The sequence below is a fragment of the Vulpes lagopus genome, chromosome 4 (assembly GCF_018345385.1).
Source record: "Vulpes lagopus strain Blue_001 chromosome 4, ASM1834538v1, whole genome shotgun sequence".
Classification (NCBI taxonomy): domain Eukaryota; kingdom Metazoa; phylum Chordata; class Mammalia; order Carnivora; family Canidae; genus Vulpes; species Vulpes lagopus.
In genome coordinates, this window is record NC_054827.1 from 114658378 (window position 1) to 114686010 (window position 27633).

The 27633-nt window shown below is 39.2% G+C and overlaps 1 protein-coding gene and 1 non-coding gene across 6 annotated transcripts in view; one reads left to right on the forward strand and one right to left on the reverse strand.

The window, feature by feature from the left end:
* The window catches only part of CPEB1 (cytoplasmic polyadenylation element binding protein 1), a 94868-nt gene that overhangs the window by 61892 nt on the left and 5343 nt on the right, over window positions 1-27633 (reverse strand). For 4 of the 5 annotated variants that reach the window (XM_041753680.1, XM_041753674.1, XM_041753675.1 and 1 more), the window contains exon 2: window positions 14663-14837. The exons of the other annotated variant lie outside the window; for it this stretch is intronic. Coding sequence is in view for 2 of the 4 variants with exons in the window: in XM_041753674.1 (XP_041609608.1) it covers window positions 14663-14837 (175 nt within the window). In the remaining 2 variants the exon portion in view is untranslated. The remainder of the gene's footprint in view (window positions 1-14662; window positions 14838-27633) is intronic. 5 annotated transcript variants of the gene reach the window in all.
* On the forward strand, window positions 12169-12275 carry LOC121490332. The gene has a single exon (XR_005987637.1). It is a non-coding gene; the product is annotated as a U6 spliceosomal RNA (small nuclear RNA).

Genomic DNA, 27633 nt, shown 5'->3' on the forward strand with positions numbered 1-27633 from the left:
CCTCACCCCAGCCACCAACTGTGCACATGTTCTGGAGCAGCCTGTATTTAGTCTGGAGGAGTTAAGGCCAGCAAGGACCCAGGCATCCAAATATTGGGGATATGTGCTCTGAACACTGGATTGGTGCTTCTGACCATAGAAGTGCTGGCACAGAGACAGTCAGCCATTGCTATTTCCCCTCTCCCTCCAGGTGAAATGGCTTCCAGGGGACTGAAAGGGCAGGTGCCACTTCCCCCCTTCATTTTCCACTTTTTCACCCTACAAGAGCCAGACACTGGCTAGGACACTCTAAGACAACCACATATATAGAGAATATCAGAAAGTGCCTGCATATGCCCAGTTAAAGGCTCAAGAAAGACCAGAGAAGACACCTAAGCATAAACACACACCTCAGGCTGATCCTCCACACAGAAACTGCCTACAACAACCAAAAAACAAAAACGGAAAACAAAACAAAAAAAAAAAAGAAAAAAAGTCCAGAAACATTAAAAAAAACAGAAAATGCTGGGAAAGGCAAAGAATCTGTTTTCCAGAATTATTACATTATAATCCAGTGTTCAACACATTGAAAGGCATACAAAGAAACAAGTATGGCTTATTCAAAGGAACAGAAATCAAGAACTGTCCTTGAAAAGACACTGGAAATTTTGCTACACAAAGACTTTAAAACAGTGGTTTTAAAGACGATAAAGGAATAAAAGGAAGATGTGAAGTCACGAAAACAATGCATGAACCAAATGGAAAGATCAACGAAGAGACAGAAAATCTACAAACAAAAACCTGGAGCTAAATAGTGCAATATCTGAAATGAAAATTTCACTAAAGGGATTCAAAAGCAGATTTAAGCAGAGAGAAGAAAGAATCAGTGAACTTTAAGATAGGACAATGGAAATGATCAAGGGCAAAGAAGAAAGATTTGAGAGACTTCAGCTTCTCAGGGACAGACATGGGACACCATCAGGGAGACTAATACAGTAGGAGTCCCAGGAGAACAGAGAAAAAAGAGCAGAGAGACTATTTGAAGGAATAATGGCCTAAAACTGCTGAAATGTGATGAAATGGAGTATGAACACTGAAGAAGCACAAAATAATCCCAAGTCAGATGAACTCAGAAACCCACACCACGTTATGGTATAATCACACTTTCATGGAAGAGAGAAGCCAATCATCATATTCAAGGATGCTCAGCAAGATTGTCAGCAGAATCTCATCAAAAACATTTGAGGCCAGAAAACTATGGGCCTGTAAGTACAAAATGCTAAAATGAAAAAAATACATACTAAGAATCCTATAATACAACCACTGTCCTTCAAAAATGAGGGAGAAATTGGGGTGCCTGGGTGGCTCTTTTGGTTAAGCATCTGCCTTCGGCTCAGGTCATGATTTTGGAGTCTCAGGATCAAGCCCCACATCAAGCTCCCTGCTCAGCTGGGAGCCTACTACTTCTTCCTCTCGTCCTCCCCCTGCTCCTCCCCACTGCCTGTGCTCACATGCACTTTCTGCCCCTCCCTCTCAAATAAATAAAAATCTTTAAAAGAAATTAAGACATATCCAGACAAATGAAAGCTGAAGTTCATGACCATTAGATATGACCTATAAACATGCTCAAAGGCATTCTGCATGGTGAAATGCAAGTACATTCAACTGTAACCTGAAGCTACATGGAGAAGTGAACATCACCACAAGAGTAACTACATGGACAATTACAAAAGCAGGTGTCATTGCAATGAAATACTACTCAGCCATAAAAAGAATGAAATCTTGCCATTTGCAACGATGTGGATGGAACTAGAGGGTATAACACTAAGCAAAAAAAAAAAGTCAAAGACAAAGACCTTATAATTCCACTCATATGTGGAATTTAAGAAAATGAAAAAAAAAATGAGACTAACAAGAAAACAGACATTTAAACACAGAACATACTGATGGTTGTCCAATAGGAGGTAGGTGGGAAAATAAAATAAAGCAGATTAATATCACAGTTATCAGGATGAGCTCTGAGTAATGTATGAAAGTGCTAAATCACTATACTGTACACCTGAAACTACTCTAATACTACAGGTTAACTATTCTGGAATTTTTTTTTAAGTAGGTATCATTGTAACAACAGTTTATAACTATCCTTTTCCCATGTGATTTCAAAGATTACTACATTTAAAGAAAAATTATTACCATAAAAGCTAATATGACTGTAACTCTGGTTTGTAATTCCAAATCTTTTTTTTTTTTTTTTTAAGATTTGAGAGAGAGAGGGAAAGAGAGAGAGAGAGCATATACACACAGACACACAAGTGGGGGAAGAGAGGGAGAAGCAGACTCCCTATGAGCAGGGAGCCCAACGTGGGGCTCAATCCCAGGACCCTGGATCATGACCTTAGCCAAAGGCAGATGCTCAACTGACTGAGCCATCCAGGTGCTCCCAAATCTTGTTTTCTACATAAAGATAAAATCTTGCAACAACTGAAAGGGGAGAGTACAGACTTGTAAAGGAGCAGAGGTTTTGTATGTTATTGAAATTAAGCTAGTCTAAATCCAAATTAGTGTTCTAACTTTATGATGTCAAATATAACACCCCATAGTAACCACAAAGAAAAAAGCTATAGGATACATACAAAAGGAAACCAGAAAGGGGTTTTAAACATTTCACTACAAAAAAAAAAAAAATCAACATAAAAGAAGACATGAATGCAAGAAATGAGAAGCAAAAAAGCTGTAAGGCATATAGGAAACAACACAATGACCGAAGTCCCCAAACTATTCAATCAAAAGACACACTGGAGGTGCCTGGGTGGCTCAGTCGGTTAGGCATCCAACTCTTGATTTCAGCTCAGGTCTTGATTCTAGGGTTTTGAGTTCAAATCCCGTGTTGGGAGTTCATGCCCAGCATGGAGCCTACTCTAAAAAAGACTGGCAGAATGGATAAAAAACACATGACCCACCTATACGAGGTCTACAAAGGACTCAAGATACAAAGACACCAAAACAGGTTAAAAGGGAAATGACAGAAAATGTATTCCATGTAAATAGTAACCAAAAGGGAGCAGGGTGGCTGTACTAATAACAGACAAAACAGATTTAAACCAAAATAGGCTAGAAGAGATGAAGAATGTTGTATATTAATATAAGGTTCAATATATCAAGACAGAAAAATTATAAACATTTACACATCTAATGACAGACCATCAAAAGGTATGAAACAAATACTGACAGAACTGAGGAGAAACAGTTCTACAAGAGTTCAACATTTCAATACCCCATTCACAATAGACAGAAGAACCAGAAAAGATAATTAAACTAGATCTGATAGATATATACAGAACATTTTACCCAGCAAAAATGAATACACATTCTCAAGTACACACAGGACATTTTCTTGGATAGACCATATGTTAGGCCACAAATCAAGCCTCAACAGATTTAAGAAGATATATATCATACAAAGTATCTTTTCTGACTACAACAGATGGTGCTAAAAAAATCAATAAAAAAAACAGGAAAATTCACAAAAGTGTGGAAATTGAACATTTTTTTAAATTTTTTTTAAATTTTTATTTATGATAGTCACAGAGAGAGAGAGAGAGAGAGGCAGAGACACAGGCAGAGGGAGAAGCAGGCTCCATGCACCGGGAGCCCGGCGTGGGATTCGATCCCGGGTCTCCAGGATCGCGCCCTGGGCCAAAGGCAGGCGCCAAACCGCTGCGCCACCCAGGGATCCCGAAATTGAACATTTTTTAAAAACATTTTAAACAACCAATGAATCAAAGTAGAAATCACAAAGAAATTAGGAAATACGTAGAGACAAATGAAAATGAAAGCACAATATTCCAAAACCATGGGACACAGCAAAAGGGAAAGAGGGAAATTTATAGCTATAAATATTCTCATCAAAAAACAAATCTCAAATCAACAACCTAACTTTACAAAGTAAAAAGAACAACCAACTAAGCCCAAAGCTAGCAAAAGAAGGGAATTAAGAGCAGAGATAAACATAAAAGACAAAAAAATAAAACAGAAGTTGGTTCTTTGAAAAGATCAACAAAATTGACAAATCTTTAGCTAAATGAACTAAAAGAAGGTTCAGATTAGTAAAATCAATAACAAATGTGGGAACAGTACTACCTATTCTACATAAATAAAAAGGATTGTGAGAGTACCATGAACTGTACACACCAGAAAATTGAATAATCTAGATGAAATGGGCAAATTCCTCGAAACACAAAACCTACCAAGACTAAATCACAAAGAAATAGACCATCTGAATAGACTAGTAAGGAGATAGAAAATCTCCCAAAAAAGAAAAGCCCTGGATCTATTGGCTTCACTGGTGAACTCTATTAAATATGTAAATAACTAATACCAAACTTTCCCAAAAAAAATGAAGAGGGGGGAACACCTCTCAGCTCACTGTATAAAGGCAGCATAATCCTGATACCAAAGACACTACAAGCAACCTATACAGACCAACATCCTTTATGAACACTGATCAGAAACAAAAATTGAAAAAAAAAAAAAAAGAAACAAAAATTGAGAGGCACCTGAGTGGCTCAGTGGTTGAGTGTCTGCCTTTGGCTCAGGTTGTGATCCCAGGGTTCTGGGATCAAGTACCACATCAGCCCCCTGCAGGGAGCCTGGTTTTCCTTCTGCCTATGTCTCTGCCTCTCTCATGAATAAATAAAATCTTTTTAAAAATTTGAACTAAAATACTAGCAAACAAATTTCCACAGTGCACCAAAAGAATTACACACTGTGGCCAAATAGGATTTGTTCCTGGAATGCAAGGATAGCTCAACATAAAAAATATATATACATATATACATATACATACATATATATGTGTGTATACACACACACACACACACACACACACACACACGCCACATGAACAAAATGAAGGGAAGAAAAACCAACCACAGGGCCATTTCAAATGATGCAGAAAAACTGAGAAGATACTTTTGTGATAAAATCACTCAACAAAATAGGAATAAAAGGAAACTTACCCTCAAATAAAATCCTTTTATTAAAAAAAAAAACCCACAGCAAACTTAATACTCAACTGTAGGACTAAAAGTTTTTCCTCTAAGATCAGAGGGGAAAAAGATAAGGATGCATACTTTTACACTTCTATTCAACATAATGGAAGTTCTACCAAAATTATTTAGTCAAGAGAAAGAAATAAGAGGCATCCAAATTACAAAGGAGTAAGTATAATTGTTCCTGTTTGTAGACGACATGATTATATATTGAGACCCGTAAGGAGTCCACAGAAAACCTATCAGAATAAATTCAGCAAAGTATCAGGATACAAAGTCAACACACACACAAAAAAAATCAGCTGCATTTCTATATACAATGAACAATCTGAAAAGGAAATTACAAAAACTATTCCATACACAATAGCATTAAAAAGAATAAAATACTTAGAAACTGACTTAACCAAAGAAGTAAAAGACTTGTGCAATGAAACCTAAATTGTTGATAAAATAAAGACAAAATAAATGGTAATACATTCTATGTACAAACATGGACTGGAGAACTTAATATTGTTAAAATGTCAATACTACCCAAAGCAAACTACACATTCAATGTAATACATATCAAAATCCCAATGACAGTGTTACAGAAAATAGAAAAACCTGACACCAAAAGCAAAGACAACATCAGCAAAAATAAACACATGCGAATATGTTACTATAAACCTTCTAACCATCAACAAAATGAAAAGGTAACCTATCAAATGGGAGAATATTTGAAAATCATGTCTGATAAGGGATTAATATCTGAAATATGTAAAGAAAACCCCATCCTAAAGTTTTTTTTAAAGATTTATTTATTTATTCATAGAGAGCGAGAGAGAGGCAGAGACACAGGCAGAGGGAGAAGCAGGCTCCATGCAGGAAGGCCGATGTGGGACTCAATCCCGGGTCTCCAGGATCACACCCCGGGCTGCAGGCAGCGCCAAATCGCTGTGCCACCAGGGCTGCCCCCCCCCCATCCTAAAATTCATATGGAATCTCAAGTGACCCTGAATAACCAATCTTGGGGAAAAAAAAAAGTTGAAGGACACACTTCCTTATTTCAAAACCTACTATAAAGCTACAGTAACTAAACAGTGTAGTATTGGCATAAAGACAGACATATAAAGTAATACATTAGGATAGAAAGCCCAGAAATAAATCCTTACATAGATGGTCAAATGATTTTTGACAAGAGTGTCAAAACTATTCAATGGTGAAAGGATAGCCTTTTCAACAAACAGTGCTGGAAAAACCGGATATACACATCCAAATAAAGTTAGAGGTTTATCTAAAACCATATGCAAAAAAAAAAAAAAATAAAAAAAATAAAACCATATGCAAAAATTAATGCAAAATGATCAAGGACCTAAATGTTAAGACCTTCTAAGAAAACACAGGACAAAAGCTTCATGACACTGGACTTCGCAATGTTTCCTTGTATATGACACCAAAGGCACAAGTAAACAAAAAAGTCAAATTAGATTTCATGAAAATTTTAAGATTTTGTACCCCAAAAGGCACTCTCCAGAGTAAAAAGGCATCCCACAGGAGAAAGGATTTGGTTTTGTTTTTTTTTTTTTTTTTTTATTTGTGATAGTCACAGAGAGAGAAAGAGTGAGAGGCAGAGACATAGGTAGAGGGAGAAGCAGGCTCCACGCACCGGGAGCCTGATGTGGGATTCGATCCCGGGTCTCCAGGATCGCGCCCTGGGCCAAAGGCAGGCGCCAAACCACTGCGCCACCCAGGGATCCCCTGGAGAAAGGATTTGTAAATCACATGTAAATGAGAGATTAATACCTGTAACATACAGAGAACCTGTAAAATTCAGCAACTAGAACAAAAATTAAACAACCTGATTAAAAAATGTACAGAGGACTTGAGTAGATGTTTCTCCAAAGGAGATGTACAAATAAGTAATAAGCACATGAAAAGGTGCTAAACATCTCAAATCATTAGGGAAATGCAGATCAAAACTAAGTAAGATACCACTTCATGCCCATTAGGATGGTACTATAATATAAACACAAAAGAGAAAATAAGTGTTTGTGAGGGTGTGGGAAGGTAAATGATATAGTTACTGTGGCAAATACAGGGATTCCTCAAAAAATTAAAAATAGAACATGTAATCTAGCAACTACCTCTTTTGGTATATACCTGGGAGAATCAGAATGAGTCTTGAAGAGATTTGTACACTCCTGTTTATAGCAGCATTATTCACTGCTAAAATGTGGAAGCAATCAAGTATCCATCAATGTGTGAAATAAGCAAAATGGGATATATACAACATAACAATATTATTCAGACTTAAAAAGAAATTCTGACAAATGCTACAACATGGTTGAACCTTGAGGACATCATGCTAAGTGACATAAGCTAGTCACAAATGACAAATACTGTAGGACTCCACATACATGAGGTACTAAGAATAGTCAAAATCAAAGATCTAAGGTGTAATGGCAGGTGCCAGAAGTGGGTGGAGAGATGAGAATGGAGAGTTATTATCCAACATGTACAGACTTCTAGCTTTATAGAATGAGAATTATAGGGATAAATGGTGGTAATGGTTGAACAACATGCATGTATTTAATGTCACTAAACTGGGGATCCCTGGGTGGTGCAGCGGTTTGGCGCCTGCCTTTGGCCCAGGGTGCGATCCTGGAGACCCGGGATCGAATCCCATGTCGGGCTCCTGGTGCATGAAGCCTGCTTCTCCTTCTGCCTATGTCTCTCCTCTCTCTGTGTGTGTGTGACTATCATAAATAAATTTAAAAAATAATGTCACTAAACTGTGTGCTTAAAAATGGTTAAGATGGTAGATTTTCTTTTGCTACAATAAAAAAAGAAAAATCCTAGAAGTTAATCAATATGGAATATGGGGAGAGAACTTATTTGAAGATTAGGGCCTCTTTCAGCTTCAGTACAGTTTGTGAGAACATACATACCAAACAATTATATGACGACACCTATATGTCAGAGGGAATCCAAGGGTGTTTAAGACTGGTCCTTGACAGTCTAAGCCAGAAACCAGGAATTCAACTTTTAAACACAATGACTTCAACCAATGCTCTCTCACAACTGCACTCTATATATATCCACACTGTCACAATCAGGACCACCACACAGTGCATTAGTACAGTTATGGGCATGATTATACATATTCAACACACATAACTTATTCAAGCTCCCCCAAGTCCTATAGATGAGTATGGCTATTACTCCCATGTTACAATTCAGGAAACATAATCTTAGAGAGTTAGCCAAGATTAGAGGAAGTAAGAACCACGGCCAGGATCTGTTCAAGTTAATCTTCCAGAGGCTACTACACTTTTGTGTAGATTTATTATGAAATGGGCAAAATGAATATGCTTCTTCAAAACTATACTTTATCTTCCCTGTTTTGAGACTACATGTTTACATTTAGAACACCACACAGTGGGGTCAATGAACAATGTAAAATAGCCATGGATGATCTTGCTACATATCTAACAGAGGCAGAGAACGTGAGAAATTTTTCAGAGGTGATAACCAAGCCATTCTTGAAAAAAAAAGAGAAGGATTTTTCTGGGCAGATAATATTCAATTTAGTATTCTGCTTAACAGTTCAGCTATGTAGCAAAACAGCATTTCCTGCATGATTTCACCTAAGCCAACGATTTTAATTATATAAAATGGAATCTCAAGAAACACAACAAATGGAACAGGATAAAAGAACCCTGAGAGCCAGGTTCTAGAGATCTTTCCTAGGTTGATACCAGATCATATATGCTTATGTAGTCTTTGAACTGTAGAAAATATTTCACAAAAACAAAATTAAGAAGGTTTTACACCCAAGGCTGATCGGAATTTTGAATTACAATAATAATTGGGGTCTACAAAAATGTAGGGGAAAAAAGACTCTCATGAAATCCTGGCTGGATTGTAAACAGAGAAATTCACTTTGAGAAAGAAGTCAGTAACTTAATTTGAAGACAATATAAACCCCAGTCATTCTGCAATTCACTTCTAGCTATACAGGCTAAAGAAATTCTTGTTACATGCACATGAGACCTAAACAAGGATGTTCACCAAAATACTATTTATAATAGCAAAAAATAATTTACCAATATAGGATCAGATAATTATTATAGATATTTTTGTAAAATACTACTACTATACAGCAATTAAAACACACTGATTTGACTTAAAATATTAATATGGAGACATCATAAATATAACAATACATAGAGGGGCACCTGGGTTGCTCAGTTGGTCAACCATCTGCATTTCGGTCATGATCCCAGGATCATCAAGTCCCACACTGAGCTCCCTGCTTGCAGGTAACTGCTTCTCCCTCTCCTCCTGCTTGTGTGCACTTTCTTGCTCAAATAAAATCTTTTAAAAATAGTAATAATACATTGAAAAAGGCAAATATTGGCATATCTTGTTTTATTGTACATTGAAGATACTGCATTTTTTTATGAATTGAAAATTTATGGTGACCCTAGCAAGTCTATCAGTGCCATTTTTCCAACAGCATTTGCTCACTTCGAGTCTCAGTCACATCTTGGTAATTCTCACAATAATAATAAGTTTGAAATATTGTATTTGTTATGATGATCCATAATCTTTGATGTTACCACTGCAATAGTTTTGGGGACACCACAAACCATGCACACACAAGATGGCAAACTTAATTGCTAAATGTTATGTGTGTTCTGACTGTTCCACCAACTAGCTATTTCCCATTCTCTCCCCGCTCCTTGGGCCTCCCCATTCCCTGAGGTACAGTAATATTGAAATTAGGCCAATTAATAACCCAATTATGGCCTCTAGGTGTCTAAGTGTCCAAGTGAAAGGAAGAATCCCACATCTCTCACTTTAAATCAAAAGCTAGAAATGATTAGTTCAGGGAGGAAGGCCTGTTAAAAGTCAAGATAAACCAAAAGCTAGGTTTCTTACCCTAGACAAGTTGGGAACGCCAAGGATGAGTTCTGGAAGGACATTAGAAGTGCTACTCCAGTGAACACATGAGTGATAAAGTGAAAACAGTTTTATTGCTAAGGAGAAAGTCTTAATGGTCTTAAGAGAAGATCCAACAGCCACGATATTCTTGAAGCCAAAACCTAATCCATAACAAGGCCCTCAATCTCTTCAATTCTGTGCAGGCTGAGGGAGGGGACAAGGCTGTAGAAGACAAGTCTGAAGCTAGCAGAGGTGGGCTCATGAGGCTTAAGGAAAGACAGTGTCTCCGTAACATCAAACTGCAAGGTGAAGCAGCAAGGGCTGATGCAGAAGCGACAGCAAGTTCTCCAGAAGATGTAGAAATCATTCGTGAAAGTGGCTCCACTAAACAATGGATTTTCAATGTGGACGAAACAACATTCTATCAGAAGAAGATGCCATCTAGGACTTTCATAGCTAGAGAGGAGAAGTCAGTGCCCGGCTTCAAAGCTTCAAAGGATGGGTGGACTATTAGGGGCTAATGCAGCTGCTGACCTGAAGTTCAGACTGTGCTCAACATGCCATCCTGAAAATCCTAGGGACCTGAAGAATGATGCTAAATCTCTCTGCCTATGCTCAATCAGTGGAACAACAAAGCCTGGATGACAGCACATCTGTTTAGTAGGACACAGTTTCCTGAATATTTTAAGCCCACTGTTAAGACCTACTGCTCAGAAGATTCCTGGCAAAAATATTACTACTGACAACACACCTGGCCCCCCAAGAACTCTGAGGGAGATATACAATGAGACTCATATTTGCACACCTCACACAACATCCATTCTGCAGCCCATGGATCTAAAAGTTACTTCAGCTTTCAAGTCATTACTGAATATATTTCAAAGGGCTATAGCTGTCATAGACAGGGCTTCCTCTGATGGATCTGGATAAAGTGAACTGGAAAACTTCTGGAAAGGATTTACCATTCTGGATGACAGTAAGAACACTCGTGATACACAAGAGGTGGTCAGAGTATCAACATGGAAGGAGTGTATTCCAATCCTCACAGATGAATGAGGAGTTCATGACGTCAGTGGAGGAAGGCACTGCTGATGTGGTGGAAACAGCAGAACAGGATTAGAAGTAGAACCTAACGATGGGACTGAACTGCTGTAATCTCATGATCAAACTTTAACAGATGAGGAGTTGCTTCTTGTGGATAAGCAATGAAAGTAGTTTCTTGAGATAGGATCTACTCCTCGTGAGGAGGCTGTGAAGACTGTTGAAATGACAACAAAGGATTCTACAAACAGAATACGACAAACACTTAGCTGCTAATAAGGTAGAGAGAGGATTTGAGAGGATAGACTCCACAATTTTTTCCACTGTATTTATATTTTTATGTTAATTTTAGGTCTCAAAATGGAGACTCTATACATATATAGATATATGATTAATATTTTATCTTAATTTCATGTTATACAGATTTTTATGTAACTAAACATGTAGAAAGATACTACTCTCAAAAGGTATTATTCTAGTAACTACAGAATACTCCATCACTTGAATATACTTGAAAATATATAAATATTTTCCTCTTGGGAGACACTTAGGTTTTTTGTGTTTTTCTTTTCCAAATTTTCACCATCATAATAATGCTCTAAGTATCCTTTTATATAAATCCTATCTATATTCATTATTACTCCTAAGGAGACACACTCAGATCTGAACATAGTAAGTCAAAGAACATGATGATTTTTAAAGCAAAAAAAGTGATCTTTGAGGCAGAGTTATAAAGAAGCTGCAGCAGCAAACAGAGAAGCAACGCCAGGAACCCTGTCTGAGCATCAAGAAAAACGACAAGTCAACCTTAATTTTCTCCAACACAGAAGGCAGCCAAGCTCAGCAGTGTGGCTTCCATTTTGTCCTCCACCTTTTTGTTGGAGAAATGAGTAACAGAGTTTGGAGGACAAATCTGCCCTTTAACATTACTGGCCATGGACCTCTGGAACCTCCGGGGGCTTTGCACAGCCCACGACACTCTGACCCCCATCACCCCTGCAGCCATCATGAGGTGCTCCTCCTTCCCTACTCTTCCTTCAGTGCCCCAAACATGCCAAGCTCTCTCAAAAGCCTTAGTCCAATCTTCTCCGTCTGAAACATTTTCACCCACACTCTTTACATGATCTAGCTCTTTCTCTTCCTTTAGAACTCCATTTTAAACATACCTCCCGTGCTCGCTTCGGCAGCACATATACTAAAATTGGAATGATACAGAGAAGATTAGCATGGCCCCTGCGCAAGGATGACACGCAAATTCGTGAAGCGTTCCATAAAAAAATAAAAAAATAAAAAATAAAAAAATAAACATACCTCCCAAGAGAGTTCCAGCCTAGGTGACTCAAAATGTTACTTCATAGTACTTACTAAAACTTGCCATTATTTTACTTATTTCTCTGCTTGTTTTTTTCCTTCTGTTTCCCATCCACGAAGGGAGAACAGGTTCTGAGGATACCACATAAAGTCAGGAATCCCCGGAGCCTAACAGTGATTTGCATGAAGTATGCATTCCATAACTATTTACTGTTGAACTTCTGGTGAATTTGGTCAATGTGGCAGTGGGACCAAGTGTATAGTAAGAGAAGTGGAATCTAAAGCTAGATTTTATAAGGAATGACCTGAACTACAGGTCCAAGGTGGAGTTGATCTGCATTACTTAATGTAAGTGCTGAATGATGTCTCCCAAAGATGTCCAGGTCTTCATCCCTGGAACCAGGGATGGTTGAATGTCTCAGAAGAAATGTCTCAGAAGAAAATACTGATGTCTTCTTGGCCCAATAGCCAAGCAAGCCATCCTAAGGTTAGGGCAGCATGATCTAGGCGCAAAGGCTAGGGCTCCATGTATTAAACACTTGACTCAGCAGAAACCCGACCTGCAATAGTCACAGCATCCACTGAAGCCCAAATAAAACCAAGACCAAGCACAAGTGCCTGCTTCGCCCTCTCCCTCTGCTGTTCCCCTTGCTTGTGCTGTCTGGAGCGTGTGCTCACTCTTAAATAAAATCTTTAAAAAACAACAAAAAAAGTCAAAGCTGGGAATACACCTGCACGTACCTAAAGATGTGGTGTTAGTGGGAGTCACGTGTTAGGAAGTAGCCTTGGTGCCACTCAAACATGGACTGAGACCGCAGGTTTTGGTCTGAGTCTGAGATCAGCCACTTACTGACTAGCTAGGTAGTCTCACAAGTCCTCTAACCTAGAGGAGAATTTTCTCATCTGTAACACAAGATTGACTCCAATTTTGAAAGAAGTTCTACCATGGGTAAAATGCTATCAAACAGCATTGCCTGCTATAGAGAACTCATTCCTGAAAGAAAGAGTCCATCTGGGGCAAACTTAATTGTTGTCTTATTTTAGTAATCTGCCACAGCCACCTCACCTTCAGTGACCACCTCCTTGGAGAGTCAGCGGCCATCAACATCGAGGCAAGACCTTCCACCAGTGAAAAGACTGACTTACTGAAAGTTCAAATGATGGTTAACATTTTCTACCAATAAAGTATTTAAGTATGTACAATTTTTTAGACATAGTGCTTTTGCACACTTAACCGACTACAGCATGGTGTAAGCATAATTTTCTTATGTATTGGGAAACCAAAGAATTCCTTTGGCTCCCTTCATTGCCATATTTGCTTTGTTGCAGTGGTCTGGGACCCACCCACCACTTCTCCAGTTAGAAGAGTTTATAAATTCCACAGTTACCAAAAGTCGATCTTGTTTGTAATAAAAGCTCTCCCTCAGACGTTTAGCTACTTTATGTTCACATACACCTGTATCCTTATAAGAACTATTTCCAACATCAAGTTAGGAAGCAAATCAAAGAATTTATGATGAAAAAACAGCAATTACCAGTCCTTGTTCTGCAGACACCACTACTGCCAAATTTCTTCAAAGTACATTTAAAAAATTAAAAACATGTTCACTTTCAACTAAAGTAACTCAAACAAGAAACATTCCATCAATATTTTTACAACATGTTGCAACTTCCACGAAAGATTATGAAACAACACTTGTTAGGACATCCAAGCCTCCTTCTGAAGTATCATCTTAGGGGATGCTCCCTTCTCCCTCCACTATCCTATGGGGGTATCCTACATACCATCAAAACTAAATGCTCGTTGACTTGCATTTGTAGTTAAAAGCAATTAAAATATTCAAGAAATGCACTGTCCAATACAGCAGCCACTAGTCACATGGTGACAAAGCACCCTGAACTGCATTGTAAATGTGAAATATATATATTGAAGTTTTAGCACTAACAAAAAATGATATACCCTTTATAGTTTTTATATTGATTATATGTTACATATTTTGTATGTTAGATAAAATATTAACATCCCTTTTAAAAAAAAAACCTTTAAAATGTGGCTACATTTATATATGGATGACTCCCATTATAATTCTCTATATAAACAGTCCTGCTATGTTTGACCTATCCTTTTTTAATCCAGTCTTTATATGCGTCATAAAATAGATTTGCGCATTAGAAATCAAAGGCTGTCTTCACCCAGAGAACCCAATGCACAAAGTGAGCTACAAAAAAGGGCAAGCATTACCAAAGATTCAGTCATTCTTCACAGGTCATGAGAAAGCTGCCCAGAAACAGCTCTACATACATACATAGTGTATATACAAAAATATTTGCTCAAGTTTTCAAGTCTAAGTCACCTGGCAAATGATCATGAATTCCTCGGTTTATGGGTGTAGTGCAGACTCTATTGAAATCCAGAGAATTATCCAATATGGCATTTATCCTTTGAAAGATACTAGCATTGCTACATGTGGAGAGCGCAGGTGCTTCCTGGTTGTCTCGACAATCTTTTATCCTTCCAGCTTCTTCTTCCTAGACACAGAAAAAAGATATTTAGGTTTTCTTCCTAGACAAAGAAAAGATGCTTAGGTTTCTCTATACTCCTTTACGATAAATACCCCTCCTTCCTCCTAAACCAACACTATGAGATAAAGTAACAAGGAACTGAAGTTTCTTGCCTATATATTAAAATGCTCCCTTAGTATTCTCTAGCTCAGCAGACAACACTACCAGGTGTCTCTGACAGAAATCTTGGTACCATTCTTCATTCTTTCTCACTCATCACATCCAATGCCTGACATAGTAAGCAATGAAATACCGCCGGACAGTCATTTCTAAGTAAAGTCTAATTTATCAAGCTCTAGGATTCCCAGTTACCTTGGGGAAAACAAAAAACAGACGAAGTAAGGAAACTAGAACCTAGAATCAGACAGCTGGTCACTTCAAAATAAAATTTTAAGAAGCTGAGTGACTATGTTTAGCCCATTGAAATTCAGGTAAGCATGAGTATGGCCAGAGACAGTTTTAACAACTCTGCAGGACAGCCTTAAAGGGACAAACTTGAGTCCCATATCATTCTCAACTTCTTGAGAAGTCTGGCATCCTTTGCAAGCTGTGAGGATGACCAGGATACTCAGTCCTACAAGGTTGTTTCCCCAAGCCTCCCAGAGAGCCACCACTGAGAGCAGTTAAACCCACAGACACAAGGGTCCTTCCACAACTGTAGATTTCTAAGGATTCTCAACCTCACTAAGGCAACATCACAAAGGCTAAGATGCACGCATTTACCATCAATCTTCAGGTTTGTTTGTTTTTTTTAGTTTTTATTTATTTATTCTTGAGAAAGAAAGAGAGCGAGAGAGAGGCAGAGACAGAGGGAGAAGCAGGCTCCATGCAGGGAGCCTGATGTGGGACTTGATCGTGGGACTCTAGGATCATGCCCTGGGCCAAAGGCAGACACCCAACTGCTGAGCCACCCAGGCGTCCCAATCTTCAGGTCTTAAGGCTACATGCTTCATTCACTCACTGCCTCATCAACATTAACCAACAGTCTGCTATGTACAGTAAGCACCTGAAGGGTAGGCAGATTAGACAGACTCAACCAAAAGAGATTTCTGAAGTCTAGAAAGGAAACGAAGATCTGATCGGGCTGTCAACAGCCTCCACACAAGTTATAGTTTGCTGGGATCATACATTGTCCTCTCAGCCAAAGGGGCTCAAAGATAACAATGTACCTGAAAGTACAGGAAGGAAAAGTCTGAAGCACAAAGAGAACAGAGGAGCTTTATCAAAAGTGGTCCAGTATGGCAATGTATGGGGTTCGCAGGAGAGCAAACTGGAGGGAGGTCTGCCTTCAGCTCAGGTCATGATCCCAGGGTCCTGGGATCGAGCCCCCACATCAGGCTCCCTGCTCAGTAGTCTGCTTCTCCCTCTTCACCCTGTGAATATGCTCTCTCAAATTAATAAAACCTTAAAAAAAAAAAAAAGCAAACTGGAAAGAATGCCTCATGACAGCTTAAGGATTTAGAATGGTCTCCTATATAATCAGAGCTTTCCAAATTTTTTTCCCAAGATTTTATTTATTTATTCATGAGAGACACAGAGAGAGGCAGAAACAAAGGCAGAGGGAAAAGTAGGCTCTCTGTGGGGAACCCAATGTGGGACCCGATCCCCGGGATCACAACCTGATCAAAGGCAGACACTCAACCCACTGAGCCACCTGGGTACCCCCAGAGCTTTCCAAATTTTAAAAGGCCCCTCTTAACACACAAATAGTTTTTGATTTTTATTTAGTAGTACAGATATGCTATAAATCTATGTATTCAGATCCTGGTGAGGAGATATGTACACAGTATGTAAGTCTCAGGAGATCTCAAGCAACTATGTGAAAGAGGACAGGAAGAACCAGTGAGGAAAGTACACAGTCATCCAAGGAAGATGCAGGCCCAGAGACCCTGTGGGAGAAACTGGCTTCCCCAGGAGGAGGGCAAGGTCTAAGAATCTTACCGTCTTGAGCAGCCTGAAAAAAAACCCAATTTAGAAATATGCCTGGCCAACTCTACTCCAAATCCCATTAGGAACATATACCAAGGATGCCTGGGTGGCTCAGCAGTTAAGCGCCTGCCTTCGGCCCAGGGTGTGATCCTGGAGTCCCAAGATCAAGTCCCCCATCAGGTTCCCTGCATGGAGCCTGCTTTTCTCCCTGCCTATGTCTCTGCCTCTCTCAGTGTCTCTCATGAATAAATAAATAAAATCTTGGGGATCCCTGGGTGGCGCAGCGGTTTAGCTCCTGCCTTTGGCCTGGGGCGTGGTCCTGGAGACCCGGGATCAAATCCCACGTCGGGCTCCCGGTGCATGAAGCCTGCTTCTCCTTCTGCCTGTGTCTCTGCCTCTCTCTCTCTCTGTGTGACTATCATAAATAAATAAATAAATTTTAAATAAATAAATAAATAAATCTTAAAAAAAAAAAAAAAAAACCGTAACTTCGAACCTCAAGGCAAATGCTGTCTGGAATGCCTCCCTCCCTCTCAGGTACACCAATCCAGTTATCTGTAAGACTCTGGGTAATTAGAACTTAAGGAAATGGAACATTCGATTAACACCCCAAACTGCTTAATCACATCACTAAGTACCAATGGTTTGGAAGGGGCGGGGGTAGATCTACCACCTTCCTTATGTACAAAACAGGGATAAAAGTTAATACTATGCCTCAGATGGCTTTTTGTGAATACACATAACAGGCTTGGCACAGTACCTGGCACACGATGACATGCTAAACAGACAAATGTGGACTAGCAGTAGTATCATTACTAGTACACCAATGGGTCAGAGGCCACCACAAGAGTCCCTGAAAACAAGACTATTTGCTCATTAAAGGAGAAAATGTACTGAGGACACAAGCCTATTATTTCTTTGAAGACCCCAGACCCTTCCATGCCTAATTTTCCTAATCATTTAGAAAGCTTAATTAAAAGGACTAAAGATTGGATATAAATTGAACTGCCTAAAATGTGTACCTAACACCACAATTCAGTGATCCTTCAAATTCTCCAGCTAAATGAATTCAGTTTCTCATTTTCAAAACATAAACCTTTGGTCCACATCCATTACTCTATATATTCTATTGCAACTATGTTCACATCAATGTTTGTTTTTTTTTTTTTTTACCATAAAGAAAAAGTAACCCCCTTGGTTATACCACTGTTGTCTAATAACTTTCCTGATTATTTTTGGCATATTTTGTCTTAAAAATGAGATCATTTGCAAAGGTTTTTTTAAACCTTTATTTGGTCTTTCACAATGGACAGGAAAGGAGATTTTAAGAGGATCAGAGCCTTGGAATGCAAATCTTAATACTATTGAGAACCATGGATCAAAAGAGCAAATTACTTCGCAATGCCAGAAAAGAGAAACAGTAATGCTTACTGTCACTGGCTAAAAATGGTGTCAAGATAAAACCATTTCGTACCTCCTCATTGTCAGAAAGAATGGTTCATGAGGAATCTTCGCTAATACATGCTATTTTATAGGTCTCTATGTTCTGCTCTTCAAACAGGTAAGAGCTGACATTCCTATCATGACACACAGGTCTCCTACAGCAATAGTTCTCAACTGGGAGCCAGAGGGAGACAATATTCAGAAAGCAGCATTCCCCTTTTCCACAAGGGAAAAAAATCTTCCCCAAACTGAACCACTGTTTCACAAAGCAGAAAGAACACAGCCCTCGAAGCATAAATACTAACTCTACCATATAAGTATCCGCTATGAGCTTTGGTTGTCTTAGGTATAAAATGGAGTACCATCTACTTTGCAGACTCTGTAGTAATGAGAAATCTATGAAGTGCCTGGATAGGCTCATCCCAGTCAAGTTCACTAAGAAGCTCATTTACTTGTTTAGCACTTCTAACTGGAGGTTTTTCTGCATTTGTGGCTTGAAACTAGCACTCATTAACTCTTTAAAAATCTGAACCCATATCATCTAGCTAAGTTTTTCTACTTATAGACTAAGATCCCCAAATTTTATACTTATTTGTATAATTGCCTAATTTGGAAATCCAAGCCTTGCCTTCAGATACCATACAACCCAGCATCAACATGGTGATGGGACAGCCATGCTTTAGGTCAAAATCCTGGTCTGGGGATATCTGATGGTCATAAATGAATGCAAAGTCTACCACCTCTGGGTTGATAATAGTTCAGTTTGCCATTAGTCAAAAACACAACACCTATATTGCAGACCCCTTCAAGACTATTCCTACTACCCATTTACTATGTTCATGAAAAGTCAGTTGAGAGATTTATGGAATACTATCTGAAGTATATACAGTTTATTCTTCCAGATGGGAGTTTTAACCTGAAGTCCACAGACTAACATCTACTAAGTCTCCAGCAAAACTGTATTCACCCTTGAAATTTTTTCTGAGAATAAGATTTTCTAATTAGATGTTTTTTACATGAGAGCATTAATATTGAACATTTAGGTTTTTTAATTAAGACATACCAACAGAAGGGCGCCTGCCTGGCTGGCTCAGTTGGTAAAACAACTCTTGATCTTGAGGTTGTAAGTTCAAGCCCCACCTTAGGTATAGAGATTACTCAAAAAAAAAAAAAGACATACCAACAGATACACTTAGATGCCCCCAAAGAACTGGTTCAGAGATGTACTTTGTCAATTTGCTTTTTATAGTAAGTAATAAAGCTGAACAGAATCTATCTATAGCATTTATACTCATGATTTTGAAGATGCTGTTTGACTACAACTTTGAACAGCCCCCTTCTATAAACACCCACTGAGAAAAAGGTCATTCAGATCAAAGATTAGGAAATGCTAGAGACTCACCTGAGAAACTGACAGGTTTCTTTTATGGAAGAATTTAAATAATCTGGCCATTCAAAGTCAGTTTCTGGTTGAACTTTACTGACTCTACAATTGCTAAGAAATGTTTCGTTATGTTTAATTTTCTCCTTGACCTTTACCTGTCCAATCTTAACTGAACTTCCACCTCAAGTTTTCTGTGCAACCCTATACGAACTAAAACTTATTAGATTGATTCATACAGAACTGTCAACATTCTACCTTTTGCAACCAACAAAATAAGATACTCACACAGTTCAATCTATTTCATAAATTCAAAAAACCTGTTAGGTTGGATGTTGAGATTACAGATAGAGGAAGCATAATCCTTGCCCTAAGGAGAATTAGTCAAGCAAGAGAAGGAAATCTAGCTAGGCAAGTACAAAATGCCACATATACAGGAGAGCAGTAAATAAAAGGTACCTGTAATGGTTTCAAAACTCAGACTTCTAAACTGAAGAATGAAATATCAGAATTTCTCCAAGGGTGGGAAAGAACAGACAAGCAGAGAATATGCACAGAGTGGATACAGAACACTATAAACTCAAGAAAAGGAAGTGGAAGACAGGGAGATTCACCAGGAATAAAGGATAAATGGCTGTAGGTCCTTACTTACAGAAAGTAAAAGTGAATCCATCACCAGGTACAAGACTCAAGATATCACCCGTTCTTCCTCTTCATGATCTGACCTTTCTTCTCCACTGTAAGTATACCCAAGGCTCATTTTAAAAAACAAACACACTTTCCTTGACTTAAAACATCCAAGCCACTGCCTTCTTTCTCTTGCTCTACTCCTAATCTTCTAGAAAATATGCTATACTTAGTTCCTAACCTTCTGCTTGTCCTCTCAATCCACAATATCCTGGTAGTATGACACCCTCCTCACAAACAACAGAACAACACTACAGAATTGCTCCTAAATTGATGACTTCATAACTGCCAAACCAAACCAGTATTGCAGGTTTATTTTACTTGGAATCTTTGGAGATCCGATCCTTAACTATTCTCCACTCACTTAATTCAGGATTCCTTCTCATCGATCTACTTTTCTAGTTTTCAGTTTCTACAGGGTACATCAAATGTGACTCTCGCTCTCTTTCGTCTCAATGCAGTCTATAATTTCCAAGACAGGTTTATGAGAATGTTAAGGGAATATTTAATACCTTGACTGCTCAAAAATATCCAGAACACAGGGTCACTGTAAATGTAGCTCTTGTCACATTTACTTGTCAAACTGTTAGCTATATGCACTGTTAGCTCTGTGTTTGATATATGGTAAGGTCCTCCAAGGCCTTTATCTAAAGCAGCACTCAGCGTACTACCTGCAGCACTCCCAGGTACTCAATACAGACAGCACAGGAAGGGCAGACCCACAGCACACCCCTTTCACAGGTATGCTCCACCACTTCGATCACAAGCTCCATCAATGGCAGTGACTCCTTCAGTTTTTTTTTTTTCCTTTCTTCAATCTTAAGATCAGAATCAATATTCAGTCATCAAGTTTATCTCTTCTGTCAAAGCTCTAAGCCACAGTCATTTCAGGATTTGGGGTTTTAAGTCCCTTGGACCAGAGACAATTCACATGAACAAAAAACAAAGAACCCATAAACAACATAACCTGGTGATTGCAGACTCAAAGGTTATAATTACACTTACTGATTGTATTTTCATCATATGCCAGGAGCCATTCTGAAGACAGAGGTAAGTCAGACAATCCCTGCACGCAAGGAGTTACCCTAATGGGAACACAGCACATAAACAAGTAATGCTGTACTATATAAGCCCAACAATAAATATATAAGTAACAAGAGTAGTAGGAAGGTAAGAAGATTAAAAGGTTTTACCAGTCACAGTAGGGGTGGGGAGGGCATTCTAGACAAAAAGAACATGTACAAAGGCAAGGAGGTATGAAACAGGGATGGTTTTAGGCAGCTAGAAACAGGGATGGTTTAGGCACTACTGCTAGAATTTTAAGTGCTAAGGAACACCCTATGACCCAGCAATTGCACTCAGGCTCCTATATGCAAGAGAGAAGAGTACATGAGATTGTAAAAAAAGCATGTAGAAGAACAGCCACAGCAATTTTAGTTATATTTGAACCCTGAAAAGAAATAAAAACTGAAAACTGATGCCCATTGTCAGTGGTCCCCAAGTCTGGGGCCCCCAGGTTTGATGAGTCACTAGAAGATTTCTCAGGACATCTTGCTAATATGTACTCAGCACATATGGCTAACATTTATCACAGCCAGAAGATACAGAGAAAAACTAGCAAAGGGAAAAGGCACTTGGAACAAAGTCAGGGGGGAAAACCAGGTACAAGCTTCCAAGGGAGTCCTACAATTAAAATTAAGCTCAGTTACTCAGCTCCCCCACAATGAGTTGTGACAACACACATGAAATGCTGCCAACCAGGGAAGCTTGCTAGAGACTTGGCACCCAGGATTTTTCTTGAAGAGTGGTCACATAGGCAGCCTCTTCCTAGAATATGCCCAAATTCCAGACTCTAGGAGGAGAGCAGGTATTCAGCATAAATCACATTGTGTGCACAGTTTAGGTGTAGTAAGTCACTCTATCGGTTCTGGGAATGGTGGGACTACAGCAGTAAACTTGGGACTTCACTGTGACTTGTAGAAGTCTCAGATACTAAATTAAGTGGTGGGGGAAAAAGTAAGACTCCAAAGACCACATGCTACAGGATTTCATTTGAAGTTCAAAGAAAAGGCAAAACCAATTAAGGACAAAGAAGTCAGAATAGTTAATTTAGGGGTGGGAGGGTGGGGAGATAGAGTGGGAAGGGCACACAGGAACCTTAACCAGTACTGAAAACATTCCATATCTTTATCTGTGTGGTAGTTACTTAAGTGTGTAAAAATAACATAAATATATAAAAACTGATTATGCTATATACTCACAATTAGTGCTTTTTACTATGTGTATGTTCTCTCTCTCAATTTTAAAAAAGTTCAAGGAGGAGACCAGTAGAAATTAAACTCAACCATAACGGGCTTTGTATGCTACCACTAAGGGCCTTGACCTTTCCTGTGTGGTGGTAGTTCTCCAAGTGAGGTCTTGGTCCCTGGAGGTCCCCACGATCCTTTTAGAGGCCCCCTAAGCCAAAACTACTTTCACAATTCTAAGATTTTTTTTTCACTATGCTGACATTTGAAATGATGGTACAAAAATCCTAAGTGTGGGTAAAACTACCACCTTAACAGGAATCGAGGCAATGCCAATAAACTATAGTAAGCAGTTACTGTATTCTTCATGCTCTGCAATCCCAGAGACAGATTTTCTTATTGATGTCCTTGAGAAAGCAGTAAAAATGTATTAAATCCTGACCCTTGAGTACAAGCCTTTAGTATTCTGTGAGACAAATGGGAAGTAAGCATAAAGCCCACTTGCTGCATATTGAAGTTTAATAGTCGTCTCAAGGGAAAGTGTTTATGTGCCTGAGTTTCAGGAAGAACTAGTCTTTTTTTGTTTGTTTTTTTAAAGAAATAGCTTTTTCACTTGAAACCACAACTGATATACTATAGTTAGATCCAACTTTGGGTACTTGGCAAACATTCTCTTGAAAAGAAAGCAAGTCAGACACTTCAAATAAAACAATGGTCAGTATTTGTTGCCAACAGTTAAAATTTGAGATTTGAAGGAAAAAAAAACAGAACTCTGGGAAACCCTCATCGGCCACTTTCCTCAATATTTTAAGACTCCTCTGATGAGACTGATGGTGTAATTAGTGTGTCAGCATAGTATATATATGTGTATGTGTAGACATTATACATTTACTATGCAATATTGCATAACAATGAACCAGTATTTGCCAAATGATTACGGTGTTACAAAATCAGGCATGGGTGAATGATCTATCCAAAGTATGAGAGAGATATATGTGTTTTAATCTAACAGAGTAAGAGTACTCCTACAAGGCTTTGGAATCCATGTTGCAACTGACCTTTAAGAAGTTAATACTTGTTGAGTTTTAGTGTAGTATCAAAAAGGAATAGCCACAATTAAATGAAAAGGTTATTTAAATATTCCTCTTTAAAAAAAAAAAAGATTTACTTATGAGAGAGAGAGAGAGAGAGAGAGATGGGGCAGAGACACAGGAGGAGGGAGAAGCAGGCTCCATGTCGGGAGCCCGACGTGGGATTCGATCCTGGGACTCCAGGATCATGCCCCGGGCCAAAGGCAGGCACCAAACCACTGAGCCACCCAGGGATCCCCATATTCCTCCTCTTTTCAACCCAGCATCTGTGTGCGGCCAAATTTTCTTCATATATTTCAACTGAAACAACACATGGCAACAGATTAAACACAGAGACAGGAAAAGCCAGCTATCTTCTAATAAATCCAATACTAAAGAGATTTGCAAAAATACAAGACTGCTCACTCTTTTCATCTTCCTTTGTCTCCAAAAATATAACTTTATTAATATGAAATGGATTTGTAACTTTAAGTGATTAATAATTTTTCAGTTTTAATTTCTAATGGGCAAATATCAATAAACACAATCCACATACACAAGTATCAAGATACAATCCACTAACACAATAGATACAATCCACATACTGAGGTCCTCAGTAATGGAAGTCTGAGATGAAAAGGTCTGAGAACCCCTGCATTACAACAGGTAATCAAACTGGCACTTTTCAAAGATCACATAGGAACATCCAGGCAGAAATACAAACATCCATAAAGCCTGAAGAAATGCTCCTAATGGCACAGTGTACTTGGGAAAAAGTTTCAGAAATGCACATGTGAGACAGGAAAGGAGCATCTGATGTCAGATACCAAGGATTTAAGAGATGAGCAAAGGGCAGGCCAAAATGGGGAGGGAGGTACTATGTACAAAAGCTTGATGGGAAAAAGCCAAGCAAAGCCACTGAGGCTGACTGCTTGAGGTGAGTGCTGTACTAAAGTAAGGTCTAAACAAAGGAGAGAAGTAATCGTGTTCACCAACAGAGGTGAAAGGTGTGGCAGAAACAATGTACCAAAAGGTCCTGAGGGTGTGAGAAAGATGGACTCCAATGCACAAACTGCTCTCTGAACCGGGAGAAGGCCACTCCTGCAATAGCTGAAGATAAAGAATATAATGAGAGCAAGTCCAATTGGAGAAGGCAAGAACACCAACTAGATGACCAACTGCAGAGCTGAGAGTGTCTTTTAGCCTGAACAATATAAGTCTGTATCCATCTCACATTGCAAAGTATTAACACGACATACTTAAAGAAATTGAAAATCTTCCTCAAAAATCAACCAGTTAACAGAGCACAAGGATTCAAATGAGGATCTCAGACTCCAAATGTCTTCTTCTGCATCAAGGAAGCCAGAAAAAGAGAGAGGACAGAAGATAGGGCAGGCCAGGGAACTGCTCTGTGGCAACTTGGAACTGTATGGGAGGCTCTCACAAGGGAAGAGAAATACGGTTCTCAATGCTCCATGTGAAACATCTGGAACCCTTGGCATTAAGAGACCTTCCCAAACTCAGGTAGGGCAACAGGAACAAGCAAAGCAGCATGATGGTGGTGGAGCAGACATAACATCCTGATCAGCAGAACTAAATTCAGCTTTCTGAAGTCCAAAATCCAAAGCAACTTTGAATTTCATCTTAAAACTCCTACACTAATAGGCACCTGAGTGGCTCAGTCATCTGAACATCTGACTCCTGATCTTGGCTTAGGCCTTGATCTCACCATCATGAGTTTGGAGCCCCACAACAAAAACAAAAACCACTTCGTGGATTTAATCAAGCTGAAATACCTCAGTAGTCAATTCCTAGAGGCAAGGGGCACAAGAGGGAGGAATCTGGGAGATGCACCCATCCAGGGACCAAGGATCAGAAGGATAAGTCTGGGAAGCAAGAGGATCACTAGCATGATAGAGCTCCACTCAGAGCAATGGGTATGAATAGGTAGCAACAACTGAGGAAGAAGGTAGAAAGAGAAGACTGAAAACTCTTCTCCAAGAAAGACCTGACCTGGCGGTAGCAATGGAAAAGAGAACCAATAAAAGGATGCAGAAGCAAAGAAAGACACAGACCACATCAAGGCTTTATAGTTACAGAAATTGCGAAGAGGTTTCCAAAGAAGTATGCAAGTATGCATTCGTCCTTCTGTACTGGGGCCTCCACTGACTAAAAATACAAAACATAAGAACCAAAACACCCCTGATACAGTCCTTTCCCCCAAGAGAACACTAGAGTCTAGTCCAAGAAAAATACACTAATTGGGTGGAGGAGATAGAATTAGATTAGCCCCAGGAGAGGAGTAGAGAGAAAAAATTAGTTCTGTTTTTACAAAGATTTTATTTGTCAGAGAGCGAGAGTGAGAAAGGGAGCGAGCAAGCACACACAAGCAGGGAGAGTGGCAGGCAGAGGGTGAGGGAGAAGCAGGCTCCCCACTGAGCAAGGAGCCCAATGCAGGACATGACCTGAGCCCAAAGCAAACGCTTAACTGACTGAGCCACCCAGACATCCTGGTTGTTTTTGTTTTTAGCATTTAAATTTTTTTTCCACTTATTTATTCATGAGAGACAGAGACAGAGAGAGAGAGAGGGGTAGAGACACAGGCAGAGGGAGAAGCAGGTTCCATGCTGGGAGCCTGATGTAGGACTCAATCCCGGGTCTCCAGGACCACAACCTGGGTAGAAGGTGATGCTAAATGGCTGAGCCACCCAGGCTGCCCCGTGATTGTTTTTAAACCTGCTGAATTTAATATGCCTCTGACAACTCGTTCAGTAGGCCAATCAAAACCATGGGTTTTGAGAACAATCAGGGCTAGAGCTCAACCTTAAATTTGTTCAGAGAACTAGTACAGCAGGAATACACAAGCCCTCTGTATAAGGGGAAAGAAGAGCCAACAGAATGAACCGTAGGGAATGTGGCATTCAGGGGGAGGAGGAAACTTGTAAGTGCCTGGACAAAGATCTACTTGGGGGGGTGGGGAGGTGGAGCTACAGAATCTTAGAGACAAACGGAAACTTTAAGTAGGAGATAATCAGAGACCAATATAGCAAAGGTCGAGGTCCATGAACTCTAGAAATACCAGTATGGAAATGAAGATGACTCTATCATCCATTCACTGAATTACCCTAAAACAATCACTCTCATGCTAAGCTTAGTTCTCCTGTCTGAGAAAATAGGTAGACATCAGAATCTGTGTTTGGTGTCAACTTTGAGTTATACTTGGGAGATAGGTCTCTAATACCTTTTGAGGTTCATAACAATTCCAAAATTACAGTTTAAAAAAAAAAAAAAAGTCTCAGGAGAAAGGACTCAGGAGACAGATGGTATCAGAGCCAGGAGCACAAAGCCAGAATGTAGAGAGCACAGGTGTTAAGTAGCAAGAGATTAAGTGTTCCGTCAAAAGACAAAAAAGACAAAAAAGACCAAAAACAAAACAAAACAAAACAAAAAACCCCAACCAGCCCCTCAAGGTAACTGCCTGCCTCCAACAGAGAGCTACTCCCATACCTTTATCCAAGGAGACTTTGGGTCAAGATGCTAAACCCATCAGGATGGTACATATATCTGCATATAATGCTGGCCAAGAATAAAGAAACGAATAATACTAGTATAGTTAAATTACTCTCAGAGTCAACAGCTAGGTTTAACTGTGACCCATTTTTCGAACACAAATCAATCTTTAGACCTGTCCTCTGGGGATTCTACAATTACCTCAAGGCGAGTCATCACAAAATGCCTTAAAAATCAAAACAAAAGAGTGTTAACTCATTGCAATCTAAAGGGTGCTCAAACCATACAGGAATACTAGAAACGAAGTAGAAACCAAAGGTTGTCCCTGCCTAAGTGTTCTTCTGCACACAAAGCTCAACCCATTTAGTCAGGAATGTTCCCCCCACGCGTCTGTTATTTAAAAACACACTATAGGTTAAGAAAGCAAAACAACCCCTGACAGGAGACTTTTTAAATCTCAATAACAAAACTCAGTGAAAATTATCATTACAAGGCAA